General features: G+C 35.9%; 1 protein-coding gene across 1 annotated transcript; it reads right to left on the reverse strand.

Moving 5' to 3' along the window:
- Positions 1-1,501: 1,501 nt before the first annotated feature.
- On the reverse strand, positions 1,502-1,873 carry LOC143261193 (uncharacterized). Its single transcript, XM_076527772.1, has one exon. The coding sequence runs from the start codon at positions 1,871-1,873 to the stop codon at positions 1,502-1,504; it is 372 nt and encodes a 123-aa protein (XP_076383887.1).
- Between the last annotated feature and the right edge of the window lie 23,347 nt (positions 1,874-25,220).

Raw genomic sequence — 25,220 nt, forward strand, 5'->3', positions numbered from 1 at the left:
TTGTAATGACCAGAACTATAATTCTAGGCAATCATAGGTCTGTTGAAGCTGGTGATACTTCTGATTCTAACCGCATTCCTGTTCTCTCTCGCTGCCGTAACACGGTTGATGGAGCTGACTCTCATCGTAATGTATCCGGTGCCCATTTTCGTGCTCAGACTGTTTTCGAGAGTAGTCGTGAGTACATGTATAAAGGCAAATCTTACTTTCTGAAACATTCGCTCTTCCCATAAATCATCTTAATATTATGCTAATTTCTTAACATAACATTGGCTATTAACTTTTTAGTTTATCTAACAAGTAACTTACGTGGTCAGCATTAGTAAAATTAAGAAACTATTAATCACTGTCTCGAAACCATTTTTATGCAAAATAATCGAATATTCTTGGTAGTTGATTGTGATAATTTTTCAGCATTTTGCTAGTGGTTTTTCGGTTGATTTAGTAACTTCTGCGGTCGTCGTTAAAAAATTTAATATAAATTATATTATTCATAATCACTAAACCATTTTTATGCAAACTTCTGGTCAAAATATTTTAAAAGTTGATGGACAATTTTGTCGTGCCTCGCTAGTGACTTTTCAGTTTACCTAGTAACTTCTGTGATCGACGTTAATAAAGTAAATAATAAAATGAATTGCACACTACGAACGTGGTCCAAAAGTATCAATAACGTCGGGGTAATTATACATACTCGATCAGCAACAAGCGGTCCGAAAGCGTTCGTTGCTCGCTTTTTATTTAAACATTCGCGCTGGTGTCGACCCCGTGTATTTTCTCGCGGCATAAGCGCCCAGGAAAATGGAAAACTGTCATCATGACTGAGGGAAGTCTGGTGAAATATTAGGTTATTACGCGATTTGGTAATCCCATATTGTCCCAGAATCCGTCGCGCGAGTAATTCGGTGAAATTAGATCAGCCATTATGCCGATCCGCAAAATTCCATCTTAAGAGAGATATTTCGGGCATTCGAAGGGATCATTAAACTCTCTAATTGTAAGTCGGCTTCATCAAAAACATCACTGACTTCTAATTTTTCTGAAATTTTAATTTCTATAATATTTTCAGACGCGTTTATAAATTCATTTCAAAAGGACATTCTATTTAAGCGTTTCTAATAAAATGTTTCACTAAAATGTTTAATTAAAATGATCATCTAAAATAATCACACACACACACACAACTAAAATGTTTACAATTAAATGTTTGAAATGAATCATTCGTCTAAAATGTTTGAAAAAAGATTATCAATGAAAATGATGAACTGAAATGTTTAAAATTAAATGTTGAACTAAAATGTTTGAAATAAAACATTCAACTGAAACGTTAAAAATAAAATTATCAATTGAAATGTACAACTAAAATGTTTAAAACAAGATACCAAAGAAAATGTACAACTGAAATGTTTAAAATTAAATGTTCAACAAAAATGTTTATTTAAAATGTTTAAAAGAAAATTTTAAACTAAACTGTTTAGAATAAAGTTGTCAATTGAAACGTTTAAGTCTCCATCAGGTGCCTGCCCCTGGTGTCCGGTCTGGGCATACCCCACTCCACCGCCTTCGCGTTGAGGTCCCCCCCGACGACGCATCCCCCCTCCAGCTCGCGGATGGCGTCCTCCAGGGCCCCGACCTTATCGCGAAATTCCGCGATGCGATCATTGGGGGAAAGATATACGCTAATCAGCGTCAGGCCCTCGCCCTTCACCCAGACGTATCCCGCCCCTGCACCGCACGTCTGCACCCGGAATCTGGACGGGTCCGGAATCCAGATGGCAGCAGTTCCTGTCACATCGGAAAACCACGCAGGGCCCTCTCGAGATCTGTACGGCTCGCTGAGCAGAAGAATATCGATCTTCCGCTCGAGCCGCATTTGCTCAAGGAGGGCATTCGCGACTCTACTCCGGTGCAAGTTGGCTTGGAGAACTCTAGCCATTCCCGGAGAGTCTCGCCTTCGCCGCCGTCAGGGCGTCGCGGTACGTCTTACAGGCGCTGGATCCTGTCACATGCCCCAGCCTGGCAATGTCCACCCCGCGTTCCGCGCAGATAACGCACTTGGGGGTCGCCTTGCACGACGTTGCTTGATGGCCCTTGGTGCCACAGCGGAAGCACGCGTCCCTCCTGTCGACTCCTTTGCACCACCGCGCAAGGTGCCCGAACGCCAGGCACCTAAAGCACTTGGCGACTGCAGCTCTTCGCCGGGGGTGGCATCTAACCAAGCCGATCCGGACGGGGCCACTGCTGAGCAATTTGCTCGCTGCCCCCTCGCCCAGCTCGACGATGGCAAGTCACTGGCCCCTTGTATTGGCCTTAGTGACGATCACCTTGGCGTCACCACTGGCCTCTCCCAGGACCTCTCTTAGGGCATTAGTAACCTCTTCGCTAGTTGTGAGGCAGTCTAGATCCCTAATTTCCACCGTAGTCCGGGGCTCGATCCTCCTCACGGAGCCCTCCTGCCCGATTGCGCTTTTGATCGCCTCACTGAAGGCGACTTTCTCCTCCTGCTTCGTCTTCGCGTCGAGCTCGAGGATCATATCTCCTGTGCGGGCCTGCCGAACACTCTTTACTTGCACCCCGGTCAGTTCTGGGGCGACCAGGGACCGGAGTCTTCCAAGTACTTCGGCATAGGTCTTCCCTTCTGCCGGTCGTACTATCACTGCGGCCGTTCTCAGCCGCCGGGGCCGTTTCTTCCTCTTCTTCTTCTTCCTTTCCCTCCCTGCTGTTATCGCCCCCTCCTCATGCTTCCTGCAGGAGGCACACACCGTGACCGAGGGCAATTTCGGCCCGGCAGAGACGGGGTGAGACTTCAGCTTTTTTTCCCTCCGTTTTTTTTTGAGACGACGCTCCATGGCCCATCTTCTTCTCCTTTGCTCTTCTTCTCTGGCGGCGATGGCTGAGAAGAAGGACTTTCCCGGATCTTACGGGGGCGCTTCCCCGACTCCTTGTCTTGCTCCCGCGCAGGCTGAGCTAGAAGCGCAGCCTCCATGGCGTCGAGCAGCTCGACGCACCTCGGTAGCCCGCTCTTAATCGGCATGGCCACATTTCTCTGTTTTGTGGTCGCCGTTTCCATCTCGACCATGATGTCGCGGCATTTGCCAAGCAAATCGCGTAGCGAGCTCCGCAAGACATCAAGATATTGCAGTTCCGCCGCTATCCTCGTCAGTTCGACGGGAGCCGAGCGGTCCACTCCTGCAGCACTGCGGTCGTTGGATAACGACGTCTAAAAAACCACTAGCAAAATGCTGAAAAATTATCACAATCAACTACCAAGAATATTCGATTATTTTGCATAAAAATGGTTTCGAGACAGTGATTAATAGTTTCTTAATTTTACTAATGCTGACCACGTAAGTTACTTGTTAGATAAACTAAAAAGTTAATAGCCAATGTTATGTTAAGAAATTAGCATAATATTAAGATGATTTATGGGAAGAGCGAATGTTTCAGAAAGTAAGATTTGCCTTTATACATGTACTCACGACTACTCTCGAAAACAGTCTGAGCACGAAAATGGGCACCGGATACATTACGATGAGAGTCAGCTCCATCAACCGTGTTACGGCAGCGAGAGAGAACAGGAATGCGGTTAGAATCAGAAGTATCACCAGCTTCAACAGACCTATGATTGCCTAGAATTATAGTTCTGGTCATTACAACGTCATGAAAATTACTGGCTACCACATAAACGTACCCGCATAAAAATAGAGTCTACGACCTCCTCGGAAACTACGTAAACCCTCGCACCCTAAATTCACCCTTCTAGTAACTGATGCCTTAAACATACCGCACTCAACCCTTGCACGCATATTGGGAAGCTAATTTACGACACATTTAGTCAATTAATTTTTCTAAGAACGAAGAAATATCTTGGAATAGTTTAGACCGTAGTCTTTCTACCCCTAATTCACCCTTTCGGCAATCAACATTTGAAGCTTCAACCCTCAATCCCCCGATTTATATTAAAAGGGAAGTACAACATGAACTTACATAATAAAGATATGTAAGTATCTGCGAGCTTCCGAAAATTATGTGAATTTTCCACCCCAAAATTCGTCCCTTCTGTAAATTAGATGTACAACACCGCCCCGCAACCAGCTGATTTACATTAAAAAGAGGAGAACCCAGCCGAAATTTACATGACAGAAATAATATTAGTATCAACAAACTTTCCAAAATAATACAAACTGCCAACTTTGCACCCCAAACTCACCCCTTTGGGTAACTTGTGTACAAGAGGGGAACCTCGAACCCTTGCTTACAGAATACGTGTAGACAAGAAAATATTATCAGAGCGCAGGGAGTGTCTTAGAATAATCTTAACTGTCAATTTTGCACCTCAAAATCACCCTTTCAATAGTTGATATCTTTATCATCAAGCCTCGGCGCCCTGATTCAGAAAATAAAGGAAAGCTAACTTAAATTTATTTAACGTATTTAATAGAAATGTATTAGCAAACCTGGTCTAAGTCGATTTTATAAAAATACGTCGGCATGCAGAAATATTCCGGAATGATTGTAAATGTTCACTTTGCCCACGATCAATCGGTCATTAACCCTCGACCATTCCATTCAGATCGAAAAGGGAAGCCGGACCTTTATTGACTGAAATCAGCATTCGTGAATATTTCACAGTAATTTAAAATACTCACCTTACACCCCAAATTTACTTCAGCAGTAACTAATACACGTCAGTCATTAACCCTGGACCTTTAAATTTATAAGGAAATGGAGTTCTAGCTTAAATCTATTGACAAAAATAAATCAATACTCATCAATATTTCGAAATTATTTTAAATATTAACTATGCACTCCGAATTCACCCCTTCAGTAGTTATCACCTTGGTCAACAACCCTTAATTTACATTAGAAAGAAAATCTAGCCAAAATCTATTTATTGAATACATAGGAGCATGTAGACATAAGCAGAAGTGTAACTTAATATTTAAATTAAAATTAAAAAATTAAAATTTTGAGATTTAAATAATTGAAACTTTGTAATACAAATTCAATTCTTTAGTAATTGATATATTGGAACTCAAGTTCCAACCCTTTAATTTACATTATCCTAAATTTATTCACTAAGTATACATATGTATATCAGCGCAAATAGTATTCTAAATCTTTTCGTCCCTCTCTAAAACCCAAATGAAAAATAACATTTTATTTGCATAATAAATATTTTTTTTATCATTTGCAATAATAAATAAATAATTTGTCGAATTATTTGAATGATTTTTTAATGAAATAAATAATTTTATTATTACTAGCAATATAAAATATCAATTCAATTTGCAATCTTTTTTTTTCACTACACCCCGAACCCTCCATTTCATACGCCATCCACCAAGCTCCATAAAAACCCGTCCACCTAACCTAAACCTTCGACCCTAAAATCCGCAAGAAAAAAAATCGTGACCACTTCCGTCTGCGAGAAATCTTTGCTATCGATGGGCGAACGACTTTTCCAACGGAATTTTTCGGGGACCGAGCGATCTCAGCGACTCTGCGAGATATCTGGAAGCGGCTTACGCAAAAGATCGGCATCGTTCGTTGCCCGGAGCACGAAGGCCAGGAAAATATTTTTCTGGCGTCGATTTTCACGGTCGGGGCACGATCCTCCAATTCATTCCACTGGGTTAGGTCGCGGAGGCTTGAGACTGCATTCTTCCAGTTCACCCACCTCCCCATTTTTTCGTCGACGAAATAAGGGACCCGATAGGAGCCGCGCCAGAAATGGCGGTTAGAGTGTGCGATGGGATCGGCGAGGGTGTGGAGGGGAGAATTTTTGTATTCCGACGTTTGCACGTTCCTTCGACAGATGACACCCGACGCCACACGTCGCACTTTTCGCTCAAAGAGTTGGCCACAATCCACAACTTCGTGCGACTTTTATGAAAATCGGTGTTTTCATGTTTTCGAGGTTTCCTGAATTTGAATGCGCTGTCGATACGAAATGCGACACCAGACGCTATCGACGTACACAAGCATTGTTTCGAACTTATTTTTCGTAGATGTTAATTTTAGTTGAACATTTTATTTTGAACACTTCATTTTAAACATATTGGTTGTGAATACTTTATTTTACACATTTTAGTTGAACATTTTATTTTAAGCATGTTTATCGAACAGTTTGTTTGAACATTTTATTCTAAACATTTTAGTTGTACATTTTACTTTATATATTTTCATTGACCAAGTACTTATTTTTTGTGGATGTCAATATTTTTCTATTTTAGCTACAATATTTGCCTACGATTTTTGACTACAATTATATGATTGGAATATAAAATTTCATACGACGATCTTCGTGTTAAGTAATTTTTGTATTTAATTGTGATAAAAATGTTTACTTAACCAATTTTTTTTAAATAATATTATAGGTCACGTAGTACAAATATATTGTCTAAAGTAGTAATAAAGAATATTATCAGTTATGAACAATATGATTATAGACAATGTAATAAGAAAAACATAATCAATTATAAATATTGTTTAAATTATTGTTACATATGTATTGTTAACTAGGGATATGTCTTTTTCTATCGCTCCATTGTGTGGTTTTCGTATGTACAACAGATCCGACGTCCATTTTTTCGGTTTTTTTTCGTAATCCGCTTGATATTTGTATCTGAAAAAAAGATACTACTCCTGAGGTCTACTCCTGTTTCCAGCACACTTTTATACAACACTCTGTATATTGTTACCGATATTCTTGTAGAGCATCGAAAGACAAATGCAACGAGTATAATGAATATATACAGTGACTCGCATTAATATCCGGACACGATATTGATACAAGAACAATTGCTCCTTTTTATTGTTTATGATAGTATTATTGAATCAATTGTTTTCTCATACAAAGTAAGTAGAAACATAAATTTTGTTTATTTATTGCACATGTTCTTTTGTATAATAAGCGATGAACAAGATTGTGAGGAAATTTAACGTCACAAAAATATTCGGACAGTGAATGAATTACATTAATTTTATATAAAATGAAAATCTTTTTAATCACGTTATCATAATATTAATATTTTGTCGGTTGACCCTTTTGTTTTATTACTTCATGTAATCGCTTGGGCATGTTACAGATGACTTTATTTAAATAATTCGACGAAATTCGTTTCCATTCGTCTAACAAACGTTGTTTTATCTTTGTTGTTGTCTTTGTAAGTATTGTACGAATTTTGTGGTCCAGTTGATCCCATAAATTTTTAATTGGATTTAAATCAGGCGATTGAGGAGAAGGATGCAGTACTTTTGGACAATTGTTTAACAAATATTCCTGTACAATTCTGACCTTGTGTTTAGGATCACTGTCCTAATAAAACTTAAAACTGTACGTACACCCATATTTATAACACTTGTAATTAAATTTTCTTTAAAAAATGTCCAAATATTTCATTTTATCCATAATACCATCGATAAAAACTAGTTCACCTATACCTACGGACTGTCCGATTATTTTTGTGACGTTAAATTTCGTCACTATCTTGTTTATCGCTTATTATACAAAAGGACATGTGCAATAAATAAACAAAATTTATGTTTCTACTTACTTTAAGGAGTGCTTTATTATATGAGAAAACAATTGATTCAATAATATTGTTGCGAATTACTGCATTTCTTTCGCGTCGCGGCATTTTATTTACAATAAAGTACATAAACTATAATACAACTCAATTCAATTATGTTTGAGATCTTTGGACCGCTCGACGGTCCGATCCCGACTCTTCGATTGTCCGTTGATAACACAACTCCGTGGCAACCCCTCTCTTCTATTATTCTTTAAGGAGGTGTTCACAACAGGGCTGTTTCACATTACAGCCACTTGATTTGGACAAGTCGCCGTAACAATATTATCATAAACATTAAAAAAGAGATATAATTCTTGTAACAATATCGTGTCCGAAACATTAAGTAATCAACTTTCAAACGCAAACATATCGAGGTTAAACAATCGAAAGTATTCAATCATTATACTTGTTGGATTCGTTTCTTCGCCCTTCATCAAAACACGTACGATTCTATTTAAAATTAAACGAAAATAATTTATCAAAAATATTTAAGTTCCTCTGCTTTCAGACGCTACTATCTCAGGATTAAATGACCACAATACTACTCGTCTTATCATGCTCTTGTTACGAGCCGAGGGCCAGGCAGTTTGGGTGGCCGGAGGTTGCATGTAATTGGAATTTTTGGATGAGGTGCGTAGACCAGCCGATGTTTATTTCGACACGGGTAGCTACCTTTAAAATTAGGATAAGGTGTTTGGAGAAATTGATATTAGGGTTAGAAAAGAAATAAAGATATACCTCGAGCGGTTAAGATATATCTTGGTGGGTTATACCAACTACTGGTTTGAAACAGGAGGTGGAAATGATTAAACTTGAAACCAAAGAAAACTGGTAAAAACTAAATTATTACGCGTTGGGTTTTACAACTGTAAGTAAGTTTTCGCGGAAGAAGAATTGAAACTCGATGTTACTAATGTTTCCGCGTCGACGAATGACTCGAAACTAGCCCAATTCCCGGTCGCGTTTGGGCCCTTTATATAGTCAGTTTTTCTGTGGAAAAATGGTAGTGGGGATGATCCTATGTGGTCCGACTCCAGAAATGTTCGTCGTCGTACTCTCTCGGAGGTACTCGACTCGCGATATACAAATGAATCCCCGGCTGGCTGGCGCCAGCCTGGCGTATGCCTTCAGGAGGGAATATAAAAAATTCGTGGGAAGATTCTCCGTACGTTACACTCTAAAAGGCTCTTGAAAGCAAGCTACGAAATTCTTTTATTTCCGAATACCATAATCTGCGAAGCTTCAGAAAATCGGGTCTGCTTTATTCTACGTCCACCGAGATGGATATCCGGCGATCGTAATCCGCCGTTCGCAGAAGTCAGGAGACCAGAAACATAAAAACAACCGTGTCGCTGAAATTTCGCAACTCCATGTATCGGATTAACCGTCGGAAGACGGTTTCGATGGTCGCGGGCAACGTCTTACGACCGTTAGTCTATACGTACTCCGAATATCGCTTTCCGGCAAATTTTTTTTGGGGGGGGGGGGATAGTACTGCTATGCTCCATAAGGTACGGAAGAAAGCGGTGGAGGGGGACGGAACTAAAGGAAACCAGAAATCCTGCTGGATGATTGGCTTCTATCTTCAGTACGATCGGGTCGCGCCGTTTATTTACAACACAGAGGCAACCTTTAGCGAACACCAACGACGACCCCCCACCCCACCCCGATCCAGCACCTAAAGGTGTCGGTGATGCAGCCACGTAGTGTTTGCACTCGTGGTTGGAGTGGCGAAAGCGACGATTCGTTACCGGGAAACACGCGAGTGTCGATCGAGTTTTCCTTCTTCGGTTTCGGCGGCGCTGTTGGTGCGGCGAGTTTATTGGAAATTTGTGGCGACGGCGGGGAATATCAATTTTGGTGGGACGTGACTGGGAACAGGTTTTTGGCAGCGTTAAAAGGAACGCATTGAAATTGCGTATCGCTTCTAACGGTTAAGATTCGAATTAAAAAATGCGATCAATTAGGAAGAATATTATTTTTGGTTTATGGACCGTCGAGATCATTTCAACCCGTGGCGTTTGGATCATTGCTTAACACGTTCGCCCGCAGCATAAAGAACGTCATATTAATGTTCTGAATATAATTATTTAAAATTATAGCACATAGCATGATATTTAGAGAATTGATGCCTTCACTTTGGCGGCATTTTCATCATGTCGCGTAAGATGATACAATGTATTTAATGCAATAAATACAATAAATATAACTATGCTGATAGCGAACGTAACATAATTTAATTACTCAGCTTTTGGCAATTATGTAAAATACTAGAAATAGTATTTAATGTATTACATTATATTATATATAATGTACAGTTTTTAGTATGATATACAGTATAAATGTATTTAATTATACTATATAATACACGATATAATAATTTAGTATAATATACAGTATAATATATATATATATATATACATAATTATAATTATATATTATAAAATATAAAAAATGTTAATTTAATAATATTTTATTAATTATATATATATATATATATATATAAAATATATATAATTAATAATATTATCAAATTTACATTTTTTATATTTTTTTATTGCTGCAGCATTTAATACATTATTACCGTATTAAATTAAGCATTAACCTAATAAGAATGGTTTAGTACGATTACATTGTGTATAATGTTATTGATCCTGGAATTCCTAATAAATTAAACATTATTTAAAATCATGGAAATTTGAGTTCCTCGTTGTATTATTCAAATATTTTAATGATGCAACAATCTAGTTATCGTTATTTATGCGATAGTAATTATTGATATCTAAATTCCTCATAAATGTGATATCAATAAATAATCATTGTACGTCATATAACAAACATTGTTAAAAAGAACAATATGAGACAATTTTAAACAATATCATATGAAAATATAACATTGAGCATCATATATCCCATAAATTTAATATAAAATTCGTATCGATGTTATTATAATTCCGTTCAATATTATTGGAGCTTTAATACCTGAACAAAAAATATTATTTAATATCATGAGAGTTGAAGTTCTCTACAAAAAATATTATTAAATTATTGTTATATATGTTATTATATATATTAAAATATTATATTCTCGAACTTAAAATTCATATTATCCTAACATTAATTAGTGTCGTTAAAATTCAAATTGCTGTTAAATTGACATAAACTAATATGATGAGAGGTATTATTGTTTCCTGTTGTCGAAATATAAATTTCTTATAAGCTAATATTGATTTCGTGAGAGACTGGATGTGGTTTGTGGTGAGTGGACGGTGACAAGGTGACTATGTACATATAATATTATACGATATTGGCTGTAATGTAATTAGAACTCGCCATTTGTGATTGTGATTGGAGTATGATGAATATTGTAATGCGACTGTAATTACATGCTATTAGGAGAAGATGATTGATTAAAACCATCAACCCAATTATATGTATATTAAATATAGAAAATAGTATAATACACACACAATAATTTTTTTTTTGTTAAGTTACACAATTTTGCTTCGTGTAATGTTTAAAAGTGTAAAATGATGATAACGATAATTTTATCATTTATAATATTGTTTGTTATATTCCCCGCCTATTTTATATCTTCTACACTTTCTAAAATTTTTGGTATTTCTATATTTGATCATTGGTAATTAGTTATTAATTTTATTTGTCATTTATATTAGTACTACCACGATTTACAGCGGGTATTTTTTATAGTTTTCCGCCAGTTTACATATCTTACAATTTTTAAATTTCTAGTACTTGTATATTTGACTATTGCATTTTCTGTAGACTCTATATTTTTCGTAATCACAACTTACACTGGTCTTTTTTTATAGTTTTCCCCTATTTTGCATCTTTCATAATTTTTAAATTTTTAGTTCTTGTGTATTTGACTATTCCATTTACGTAGTTTCTATATTTTAGTATTTCTATATTCGCCAGTTGCATTTTAGTGGTTTCTATGGCTTTAGTATTTCTATATTTGATTATTACATTCGTGCAGTTTTTATATTTTTAATATTTCTTTATTTATTACGTATACTCTATTTATATTGTTTATACATATAGCCAAATATAAAAATACTAAAATGTAGAAGCTACATGAATTCAAAAATTCAGTAAATTCTATATTTGTTGTATATTAATAATCTATATTATAATATAATAATATAATAAATATAATATATATAGTAATATATAATAAATAGTATCCATATTTGAATATATCTACATTTGATTACTGAATTTATATAGTTTCTACATTTTACTATCTTTATATTTGATTATTGTATTTCGTCAAGTTTCTAATATTTCTATCATTATCTTCTTAATTGTATTTTGCATGTATCGGAATTCTGCCATGTATTACAACGATTCTTACAATCATTGAGCTTCTGCTGTGATTTTTTAATGTATAGTATTTCTACAGTCGACGACATTTATCATTTGATGGATCGTGCGAAATCATTCGGCTCGAATTCACATTTAACTAAACTCGAATAGCGGAATTATGTTTGATGCGAGATTTTCGCGGAAAATTTTGCGAAACTCTCAACGGTATTGATCGACGAGAAAGAGAATGATCGACTTTCGAGTTCACGTCGTATTTGTTGCATAGGGGATTATGGATTTGATGGATTGATAATGAGCCAGCTATCAGCGCAAGGATTATTTCGTACTGGTTTCGTGAATGTTTGATAAGCTTCGATTAGGCCACTGATTTTACATGTCTATATAAAATATACATTTGTTGTTGTAATAATCTCTGTGCAATTCGTCAGGAGAAATTCATTATCGAACGTATTCTCCTTTTAATAATTGGGAACCATTTTAATGAAATTTGTTCATAATAATAATAATTATTATTATTATTTCCTCTGCAGTTCGATGAAAATTAACGAGAGAAAATCACCTTCTATAAACAAATACAACCGCGTATTATTCTTACGATTATTTCAACATTCATTTAAATTGAATTTATGTGTAATGATAATTAAATATTACATTGGTTGAAGTTACGTGAAAATCAAGAACAGAAAACATTTTCCATAAATAAATATATTTATTTTAATTATAATATTTATTTTAGTTACGAACTTATATGAAATAATTATTAAAACCTATTTTCAAAGAAGTTTCATGAAGATCGTGGAGAATAAAATCATTAGTAATAAATGGATATGTACACGTACATTTTTGTTAAAGATTGTCTCAATGTTTATTTAATTTTCAAATCATTCATAATTGATAATTATTTCATTGGTAATTAAGTAGAAATCTTCAGAATTAAAGTTTTCTTGTACATATATACATAAATATAAAGTTAAAAAAATTGTGTCTAAAAATATAGCAGTAATTTTCTTTCGAAAAGAAAACTTTCGAAATTATAATTAATATTGCTTGGTCATCTCTCGGCTCGCTAATGTGCTTCAATAATCAAACACAGCTATAATTCCCAAGAGTTCCATGCCATAATTATCACGTTCGAAAATTCAATTATTGTATAATATGAGAATCAATTCTATTTAGTATTTCACGAAACCGAAATATGGATGTATATAAATTCCATAATTGATATACAAGGAAATTCATTTATTTAATAACGAGAAAGCTACGTATTTAGTGTATCACGAATGAAAACAATAATTGAAACAATTTTTAATTAGTTATATAATATTTTCGGGATTATTTTTATTAAAATTGTATAATTGATATAACTGCGGAATCGAATGATGCGAGAGAAGTGATTCAATGATCGGCTGATGATTGAGAAGTGAGAGGCGATTGAAATTGTTATTTACATATATAGAATTTTGAGCGTGAAATTAGCGTAAATATTCGCGTGTATATTTTAATCTTTTGTATAATCAATTGACAATATAAATTTATGAAATTTGATTATCAACAGTATACAACAATTCTGAAATTTCTTCGACATTTTGTTTTTATTGAAAATTCCTTAATAACATATTATTTAATATCATCGAAATTGAAATTGCTGTCAATTTTCGCATTAGCATTGCTGAAATTAACATTCGTATTAATTACTATAAAATTAACACATAAGCTATGTAGTCCGGCTAGAATTTACTATTGTTACAATTTATAGTATTTACTATTATAAATCGATAAAATATGATTATCAACAATATTGAACAGTTATAATTAACAACACCGAAAGTTTTTCGACGGCTCGATTTTTATTTCGAACATCATGAATTTCACTGGTAAATCGATATATGTATAGCTGTGTAAACAGAATTCGTGCACAATCTGAGCGTCAATTAGGGTGGATTTACTGCACCGTACGGTAAATTGCACGGGAGACCGAGCGGCCGGGCACGGTCATTAGCCAAGAAAACGTAGATTGTTGCGTACATTGTTTTCTTGTTCATTTACAAGAATGCGGATTGGGCAGAGGAAACGTTCACCCCTTAAGGTACCGTTACGGCCATTCACGATCGAAGAGAATACAAATAAGAATTTCTTGGTTAATCTCCCCCACCATTATTCACCCGTAATCAATAGACTAGAATGCCGTGCTGATGATGGGCAGAACATTGTCCGATGGGGGAGGGGGCAAGCAGAAATTAAAATCAGAAATTCTAGCATACCCAAATACGTGACATGAACGGTCGGTTCTTAGGACCGGTTGTAAAATTATAAGGACTTTCAAGGGGCCAGACCCAGGATCTCGACTTTGATACTTTTACGACCGGTCCTCGAGTTTATGGCACGCATTATATTATTATATATATATATATATTTAATGATAAAAGTTCTTTCTTTTTCACTTAAAAATCGATGTAAATATCGACATTAAGATGCGATCCTTTGCGATCATCGAGAACGAATCTTTAACCCAGGCACGGTTGTTCTAGTCGACGACTTTTCGAATTGTATTGTAAAAGTGTTTACATACCTCACTGATTAATATCTATACGATGGAACTTGAAAAATCGATGATTATATCGAGAAATAACGAATAGTATAAACAAATAGTTTTGTTGAATAGCATGTACAAAGCATCGAATCTGATCATCGATATCTTATAATATTCGTTTTAAAACATTGTTCGTATCACCCATATTTTTTAGATATTTCCACGTTTCCATATACATTCATAGTACATTGTATATTAAATTCTTCCCAATTTTCTTTCGGCTTCTAAAGAAAAATGGGCAATTTGGAAAGAGGAGATACGGTTATTCGAGCCTTGCAGCTCCTTTTTATAGATACCGATTGTCAGCAACTATAAAAACCAGTTGCAAGGCTCGATTAATCGTATCTTCTCTTCCCAAATTATCCATTTTTGTTTCTAAGCTGAGCATCAATTAGGGAGAATTTACTGTACACATAACAATTCCATACCTGATATATAAGGAAATTCATTTATTTAATAATAAGAAAGCTATGTATTGAGTGTGTTAAGAATGAAAAAAATAATTGAAATAATTTTTAATTATTTATTTAATATTTTCGGGATTATTTTTATTAAAATTGTATAATTAGTATAAATGCGGAAACGAATGATGCGTGATCAATGTATTCAATGATCGGATGATGAATGAGAAGTGAGAGGCGATTGAGATTGTTATTTACATATGTCGAGAATTTTGTGCGTAAAATTAGCGTAAATATTCGCTTGTATATTCCAAGTTTTTGTATAATCAATTGACAAAATAAATTGATGAAATTTGATTATCAACAGTATTGAACAACTCTGAAAATTCTTCGACATTTTGCTATTATTGAAAATTCCTTAATAACATATCATTTAATATCATTTTTTTTAAACATATAAAAAAATAAGGTAACATCTACATATCGCAATTAAAAAAGGGCTGTTCCGCTCTAAAAGAAAATAGGAAAAGGGGATAAAGAGTTCACGTTTTATTATACACATTATTTTAATATCTGATAAATTTGATGAATATACAAGAAAATAGAATAACATCAGGATGTCGTTGTTAAAGGGGCAGTTTCACAGTGCAGAAAATAAAAAGGAGAATATTTTGTCCAGGAGCAATTAAAATTATGAAATAAAATTGTCCGACATTCGTACCGGCGATTCTTGTCAACCAGCGCTAAAAATCATCGAAAAATCGTAAATTATCCGTCGCAACGCGTGCTCTTATTATCCGTTTTATTATCCGTCGACGACGAGCCAGAACTAGCGTAATCGTCTAACTCTTGCGAAATTTGCCCTAATCGCGATCATCTGAAGCTGTAGTGACTCCGTGTCATTGTTACAAGTGCGCCAACGATATTTCACCAAGTTCTGATTTGCTGGATCAACCGAAACTTGCTGGACCAATTGAATTTCGGCGGCTGGGGGTCGCGCGAACATGATAATCACATTTCCGATTCGGCGCGAATATTTTTGGCTCTGTGCACTGCCGGCACTACACCATAAATCGCACGAAACGAAAAATGGTTCGATGGAACTCGAGCGATAAGCGAAAATGGAACATTGTTGGTCGTTTTTCAAATTCGCGTGCTTCTAATATGTTCGAAACGTTTCTCCGGCGTACGAAATCACCGTGATTCTGTGGAACGAAGTATTCCCTTTCCAACGAGTCCAAGAACATTGATCTGCGATATTTTGTTGCCAATTCATGGCAGTTTTGAAAAAAAGTGTCCAAGGTTAGTGTGATTTCTGAGGTCGTGGAATTCTAGGCGAACATTTTTTAGGGTGGTGTTCTTCGACTCATTTTAAAAGTCCAAGTTTCCAGTTTCGTAGCATCTTAATTCTTCTGTTTAATAAATTTTATTTCGTTAATACCCTGCACTGTAAATACAAATGTTTCCGTCTTGTCGATTTCTCATATTCGCATACGTCTGAGTGGTTCAAAAAATTGTTTAGTTCACAATTATTTTAACGAACGAAGTCTCCCCTTTCGAATGAGCCCGAAAATATTGATCTATGATTTTTGTTTGCCATCGTATAGCACCTTGGATTCTCTTCCGAATGAAATCCTGAAATTCAAAATATCGTAACTTTGTTAACAAAAAAAACTATAAAATGGTGTCCTTAGATACATTTCAAAGGGTGAAATCTTAGCTTTCGCGCCGTTTGGATTATTCAGTATTAGTGCCTTTGTATCTTTAAGACCCCCCATTCTAAGTAGAGATGGTAATTTTTTGGTTATTTTCAAATTCACATTTCTCTCATAATTTAAACTTTTCATAGCGATTGAAATGACTATGATCTGATAGAATGAAGTCTCCTCTTTCCATTGGGACCAAAAACAGTGATCTACTAGCTTTCCTTGCCATTTTCTGCCATTTTACACCATTTTATGCTACTTTATCCCATTTTATGCAATTTTAGGCAATTTTATGCTATTTTATACCATTTGATGCCATTTTCTGTGTACGGAAATTATTCAAAATTCAAGCAATGGATTTTCAAAAACATGTAATTCGCTATCCTCTCTACAATGATTGCAACTCTGTTACATAACGAATGTATTAGAGGCTGAGCAAAGCCGCTAATAGGATTCACGTCTGCATGCAATTCTGTTAAAGGGGTTTAATTGATTATTTTAGTTGCAGTCTGTTAATATCCGTTTTAACACGAGACCGCAAGCTTCTGTTAATCCATTAGATCGCGACGCGGATCGGAAATTACAGTGAGAACGCAGCAGTCAATCGGATGTGTGCACCACTTTGATTATTCCTCTATTGTAACTACATATCCGTATTTACAAACTTCCCTTTTTATTTATCATCGTATTATATTCATAAAATTCTGAACATTTCTTTATCGTTGCGTCAATATTTATTTTTAAAGAAATTGAAAACATACTGCAAAATTTGTTATCAATGAAGCAGACTGAGAATTTATTAATTGCTCAAGAATTTGTATAGATTTGTCTACGACAAATGATACAAATTATTAACATTATATTTACAATGAATTATGAACAATTTTGTTACAGCAACAATTGTTGACAATATATTTACAATGAATTACGAACAATTTTATCACAACAACAATTGTTAACAAGCCACAATTATTAATAGCGAGAACTTTGTATAATTATGATATTTGCATATTTTGAAAGCGTACGTTGCTAAACAGTAATTGTCGATTTTGGGTTAGCTTTCGTCATAGAGCATTTATTAGGCGATAAAGTCGTTCCAAATCCTGTTCTTTTAATAATAATCTACGAAAAGTAAGATCAATTGTTAATAATGGCAATAGAATTTTATAAATTTATGACGAAACATCATTATTCAAATGCAAAATGGTGGAATCATCGGAAGCCAAATTCGGTCATATTTTAGAGTATTGTATTTGTATGTCGCGATCGACGTAGACAATTTGTATTTAACACAACCAAGCTGTGGATAATAACACAAGATAATAACAATAGCTAATAACGAAAAGAAAAGTGCTAATCGTGCGAACCGTTCGGTTTCCCTTTGGAGCGGCTTCGCGGATTGAATCCATTGAATCTGAATCGTCTAAACAAACTGCAGTCAACCGAATTGTTACTGCTAATCAAATCGGACGCACCAAAACCGCCGTCGCGCCGGTGTAAATGAAATTCAACGTGGCAGGCGAATTGGATTGGAATTATACGTTTCTAATTCCGCGTGTACGCGGGACATTACCAAGGTTCGATTAACCGCTGGCTAGTTCGAACGTGAAAACGACAAACGTCCGGACAGTGTTAATAACGGCGTCGTTTAAACCACTCTACAATAATCCATAGATCGCCGATTGGAATACAAACTGTTCCGAAATAACAATCAAGATATCGCATTTCAAAAATCGAAACATTTAGGTACCATAATCTGAAAAATTAAAAATTACAAATTCGAAAATCGAAGAATTTAGAAATCGGAATCTCAAAAATTAAAACATTTAGGAATCAGATGACTTCAAAATTCTAAATTTAAAAATCAAATGACATAAAAATTGTGAATTTAAAAATCAAAGAATTTATAAATTGCAATCTTAAAAATCAAATAACATAAAAATCGAAGAATTTATAAATTGAAATCTTAAAAATCAGGAAATTTAGAAACCAAATGATTTCAAAGTTGTTAATTTAGATATCAGAAGACTTAAAAATCGTGAATTTATAAATCGGACAATTCAGAAATTGAAATCTTAAAAATCGGAAACTACAGAAACCAGATAATTTCGAAATTGTGAATTTAGAAGTATGCGCATTGAAACGTCGTACCTTTCAAAACGGCTGGATCGAGAAACTGCAAGTTTCTCGGAAAGGAAGAATGTGTTTAATCCCGGCGTATAAATATTTCCAATTTGTTTCTACGGCGGCATCGTTCCGCTGATATTTCACAGAAAAAGATGTTGGTTCCGAAGGAACGGACGCGACTTATTCATCACGACCATGAATAATAATCAGAAAAGAATAACTGCGATTCCGTGCGAACTTTATGAATTCCGGAATTCTCGGCGATTTGCTTTATTTATTTTACGTCGGCGTTGCGCCGCAACAATGCAAATGTTGATGCAAATGCGCGAGTGCCTGATCTCCGTTCCTTCATGAAGTGGCTTAAACGACGAGTAACCAGGCAGAAAAGTATAAATTTCATTGTTTTATTTGTACACTTTTCATTGATAAGTCGATTGATAAATCGACGAGATTCCAATAGCAATGCATAGCGAATATATTTTGGTCAATTGGTGTTATTTTAATCATTTCGATGATAATTCTAAAGATAATAATTTGAAGGATAATAATTTCAAGGATAATAATTTCAAGGATAATAATTTCAAGGATAATAATTTCGAGATCTATATTTCCAAAGATAACAATTTCGGAGATAACACTTTATAGAATAACAATTTCAAAGATAATAATTTCTAGGATAACAATTTCAAAGATAATTATTTCTAGGATCACTTCGAAGATAATAATTTCGAAGATAATAATTTCGAAGATGATCACAATGTCGAAGATAACAATTTCGAAGATGATAAGTTCAAAATTAATAATTCCAAAGATAATTTCGAGGATAATAATTGACAACTTCGGTCAAAATAATATTATCGTAATCGTGCTAAACACACGTAAATACTAAATAAAATATAATTTTCTTGATATCGCGATATCTTCTTTAAGAATCGTACAAGTTCTTTATTTTCTTAACTACTACAGTGAAGTCATGATGCTCATCCCCGATTCTCTCGCGGAACGGTACGTTATCCCAGCCAAAGTTCCTGTAATTGATCCTTTTAAAGACCTTAAAGCGGCACCTCCTCGCGATGATCTGCGCGTAATTGCAAGTCATGACGGCAGTCACTAACTTCGGTACGCCCAGGTAATGACGGATTATACTATCACCTCCAGTATCGGCTAATGGTACTTTCACATCTTCTCCACTACCCAGCGCATTGGCAACATCCACGGACAAGCACACTAAGCTCTCGCCAATATTTTGCTGCTGCATCTCCGGCAGCGTAGCCAGGAACATACACTCCATAATACAATCAACATCATAATATTCGAATAAATTTATCTGGTCGTTTATAGCAATCATCAAATCTAGGTAGGCATTGGCCGTGTGATGTTCACAATCTTCTCTGAAGCTCTCAAGCCAAGTCATTTCAGGAGGATGCCTGATGATCGGGGGAAGTCGATCGTACGGTGGTTGCCCCCACAACCACCGCGGGTCAATTTCATCTCTTTTTATTTTCTTAATTTTATTGAGAACGACACCAACAACTTTCTGAGTCTTGACTTCGATTGCAACAAGGCTGACACCGTCTCTAGTAACTGCCAAACACACCTCCTCGAGCGCTTTGACGCTACAAGGATCCGATAACAGATTTATGCCTTTGCAGATGCTCTCGTTGGGGAAAAAGCTTTTCCTTATTACTTCTAATGCTCCCTCCAAAGTATTCTCCGTCAGAGACTCGAACTCGATTTCTCCACCATTTATGGAGCCCCACTGAATGCAGGATTCAGTTGTAGTTCTGGAACTGAACGAAAAGAAACAATTAATTAGTATGCACGTATCTTGCAGCTTCTGATGGCGTGTGGTATAGTAATATTAAACGGTATATTAAACGACGGAAGCTTTAATCGAATCAAGTTTGCAGAAACGTTTGGAGATACAGTAATGTCTCCCTAACTGACGCTCGGATTACGCACAGAAATGGACAATCTGGGAAGAGGAGACACGATTACTCGAGCCTCGCGGCTCGTTTTTATAGTTATCGGTGAATCGACAACTTTGTAGACGACTCGTTTTTATAAGCGAATAAATTGGAAATATTTATACGCCAGGATTAAACACATTTTTCCGTTCCGAGAAACTTGCAATTTCTCGATCCAACCGTTTCGAATGGCACGATGTTTCAATGCGCATACTTCTAAATTCATAATTTCGAAATTATCTGGTTTCTGTACTTTCTGATTTTTAAGATTCCAATTTCTGAATCGTCCGATTTTCAAATTGACGGTTTTTAAATTCTCTGATTTATAAATTTACAATTTCGAAGTTAGCTGATTTCTATATGATCTAATTTTTAAGATTTCAATCTCTAAATTCTTTGATTTACAAATTCACGATTTTTAAGTTCTCCGATTTCTAAATGTACATTTTTTAAATTATCTAGTATTTAAATGTTCTAATTTTGAAGATTTCAATTTTCAAAAATTTGAATAATCGTATCTCCTCTTCCCGACTTGTCCATCTTCGTGCACTATCCGAGCATCAATTAGGGAGAATTCTCCGTATCCGGCCAAACTAGAGGTTGATTCGTGTCTCGATGAAAAATATATTTTATTTATAAATATTTAAATTCGTAAAAATAAATTGTTCTTTCTTATACCCGACACACGGAAAACATTAGTCAAAACAAGTGACTGAAGAATGTTCGCGGAAAAATATAGCAAAAATGTACGTACCATGCCATTTTAGTTCACTAAGAAATTGTCACTATACTTCACTGGGAAAATTAACTGAGAAAATTCGCCGAAGTCTTCGCACTGATCACTGCTGTTTGCTGATTGCTGGTTGTTGCTGCACTGATCGCAGAATAAGTGTTTCCGTTGACATCGGCAGGCTATTTATACTGTCTTTGCTAAAGGACAGAACGTCCTAATCAGCAAGGACGAACAATGACAAAAGGATACTACCGGAAAAGATGCGCCAGGTATAAAAACGTCTCCCGTGGAAAACCATTAGCCACCGCTGCCGGCTATCAGGTAAGCACATGTACCTGCGATGACCGGTCGTGTCATACGGATTTTGCAAGGATTGGCTCGTTCGGTTAAATTAAAAAAAAAAAGAGAAGCGGCGGATTAGGCCGAGCCAGTGCAAATGAGTCAATTGAAGGAACCATTGTAAACAGGCTCGCACCGTGCCTTGATGAAAATTATGATTTGCAAGGGAAAGCAGAACCTACCGGGAGTAAACAGGGTCTGGTTATTTACGGTAAATAAATAATAACAATATCTTATTTTAAGTTTAACAATATATAAATATATTTGGCGTTCAAAATAAGAAACGAGACTCCTATTTTATTTATTGTTATTATTAATAAACAAAATTATATGGATTAATAGAAAATATATTTCAAATGATATTTAAAATTTCATAACTGAAATTAAATGATTATTACAATTGACTAATTATGAAAATGATGTAAGTCCATTTAAAGCCAGCAAACATGTATTATTTTGATTAAATTACATATTGATAAATTAGTAGTATTTTATTTTTTTTGTACATAATATAACAGCTGTCTGTTGAAACGAGCGACGTGATATTATTTCATGTAGTAAAATGATATAAATGCAATGCATATGCGACAAATGAACGCAAGTTGCTAGCTGAAATCTACACATGCATTCGACTGTGCACTAGCAAAAGTCCCGAAAAGCTGTTATTGAAATTAATTTCTCAATGCCATAAATAAAGTTTTTATTTTCAAATAAACTTTTTTTAATAATCGCTCTATTTGTCATAGCGTGTCATAGCGTATTGGGGATCTCAATTTTGTATCGCGCCTCGGGCACCAGTACGCATTAATCCGCCAATGCTTCGGAGGACTATTCATTTCGCCCTTGCTGAAGAACAGAGAACCTCGTATTCGTCAAGGGCGAACAATGCCGGCGAAAAAGATGCCGGGCATGAAAATGCCTCGCGAATACAACCCTTGGTCGCCGAGGCTGGCCATCAGCTATATGTATACAGTGACTCCCACTGATATTCGAACACTTTTCAAGGTGCTATTTTAACTTTTTTAAAATTAGAGTAGACGATTTGAATTTTTTTTAGATCATAGAGGGACCTGTATAATAGATAATGTTACAATTTTGCTATTACATAGTTGGAATGTCAAAACGAAGTAAAAAACTCTCGTTGTTTAACTTTCTTATCTAAGGAAGCTACTTTTGATCACTTTTGGGCTAATTTTGCCGATTTTTCGAACTTCGAGATATTTAACTAATAAATGTTCAATAAAATATATATAAATGATTTAAATATACAGGGTGTTCCACAAATTATTCTAACAGCCGAAAATGAGGGGTAGCTGAGGTCATTTGAAGTAACTTTTTCCTTTGCGAAAATGCAATCTGCGTCTTTGTTTACGAGTTATTAACGGAAATCACTGACCAATGGGAGGTGACGGCGCGAAGTTCGAGAGCCCGCAGAAAGAGGCTTTGACAGATGGTCGGGACGGACTCGAGCCGCGTTCGAAGTATTGAACAAATCACGAAGCGAGAACTTTCCGGATTTTTTTTACAGTGATATTTTTAAGAAAAACGCTGTTCACCTTTACTTTAGAACGTCTGAAGAATATTTACTAATTTTTCGGACCCGAAATAGTAAGTAATTTAACCGTGACGGCCGTTTTAATTTTCTAGTGTGCATGACACCTTGTGTGTAACGTATGAAATTTTTAAACATGTGGTGTACAGTGAAGATTAACAAAGTACGTAAATGTGGTCAATGCACTATCCCCCACACATTTCCGTGCATAAAGTGGATTTTACAACTAAATGGGTGAGTATCTTATTGATAATATTCTTCATATTTCTCTAACAAACATATCCCTCACGTCCTTTAACACGATTATTATTTATTAAATTAGCTTTGAGAATCATTCGAGCCATTGCTGCATCAAATAACCGTACTAAAAACCATACAACATAAAAACAACGTTAAATACATAAATAACAATCGACGAATAGAACCTGGGAAATAGAAAAGAACGGACTAAAAATTCTACGAAAACGTTAAAATTTTCCAAAAGAAAGATACGTGGCGATCATATTTCACGGCATATTCTGGCCGCATGACGTACCGCCAAATTTCCAGAAGAATTCATGTTCGTCCCGATGCGCGCATCAACCAAAAAACTAATCTCGTTTCGAATGGAATCGAGCGAATTGTTTCACGTCGGGGAGAATGATTCTCGGCTGGCGGGGCGCGATGAATTTAAAGTTGATTTCGCATAAAACGCGCACAGGGTATCGCGAGAGAGCTGCCCTACTGTCCCATTATTTCCCGGCGGCCATATTGGTTTCATGGGGGTCCACGGGGGTCCACGGGAGCTAGCGGGAAATCGTAAAATCGGTGACGATTGGCCGGCCGCGGCCGGTTCGGTATCAGTGTTTCTATTACGCTCCTGTCCCGGTGTCTTTCGCGGAATCACGTTATTTTAACAGCGACAGTGGGACAAAAGACTGTATCGAACGGTCCTCTCGATTTGTGCACGCGTGCGTGCTGCGCATCGTGGGAAATCTCGTCGTTAAGCGAATAGGTTCGCATCGATGCCGGAAATACAGACGCGACCCGCGTCGTAACCTACCGTTATCTCGATGGACCCTTAAATTATTCGGTTGATTGCTGTTGCCGCACCGCGGACGCGCTGGAACCCCGTTCGAATTTCCCGCCAATCGGCCGTGATCGCCGCGATGGGCGCGCAGAGCTCCAAGAGGTGAGCGAAACCACCCGCTCGAGGACACTTATTAGGCCGCGGTCACGCTTCCGGCCGTGATGATAACCGACGATGAATTTTATCTCGTAGATTCCGATTTCATTTACACGTCGCGAGACGATCTTTTCTCGATCTCGTTGTCGGTTCTTCGAAGATTTCAGTTTGAAACTCGAATTGCTGGGAGATGAGTTTCTTTTTCAGCAGACAAATTATCGCGTTTGAGAATTTTTCCCGGTGTAACTTGTGACGCTAGAGGCACGAATTTTTCGTAGAACGATTCTGTAGACTCTCGCGATCGTAACCGTATATTTTTTTACTATATCATGGAGCAATAAACATTTTTAAATGACGCTCGAAGAATGCCAGACACCGCTGACGTACGATTGATTTTAAAAACTAACCCTTTGCACTCGAATGGCGACTCCGAGGCGCCAACAAAATTTACCGTACCGCTACCAATATTTTAGGGCATCGTTGGTCAGAATTAAAATTTTTCGTTGAAGATGGTCTCAATTTTTATTTCATTTTCAATTCATTAATAATTGATGATTATTTCATTGAAAATTCCATAGAAATCTTTAGAATACAAATTTTATTTTACATATAAATAAATATAAATTTGAAATGATTATGTCTAAAAATATAGCAGCAATTTTCTTCCAAAAAGAATGCTTTCGTGTACTTGCGGCTCGCTTTTATAGCTGGTG

This window comes from Megalopta genalis, unplaced genomic scaffold, assembly GCF_051020955.1.
Source record: "Megalopta genalis isolate 19385.01 unplaced genomic scaffold, iyMegGena1_principal scaffold0039, whole genome shotgun sequence".
Classification (NCBI taxonomy): domain Eukaryota; kingdom Metazoa; phylum Arthropoda; class Insecta; order Hymenoptera; family Halictidae; genus Megalopta; species Megalopta genalis.

Bases quoted from the DNA above. Each gene is read 5' to 3' on its own strand.
- LOC143261193 (XM_076527772.1), bottom strand. From the start codon at position 1,873: ATGCGGCTCGAGCGGAAGATCGATATTCTTCTGCTCAGCGAGCCGTAC.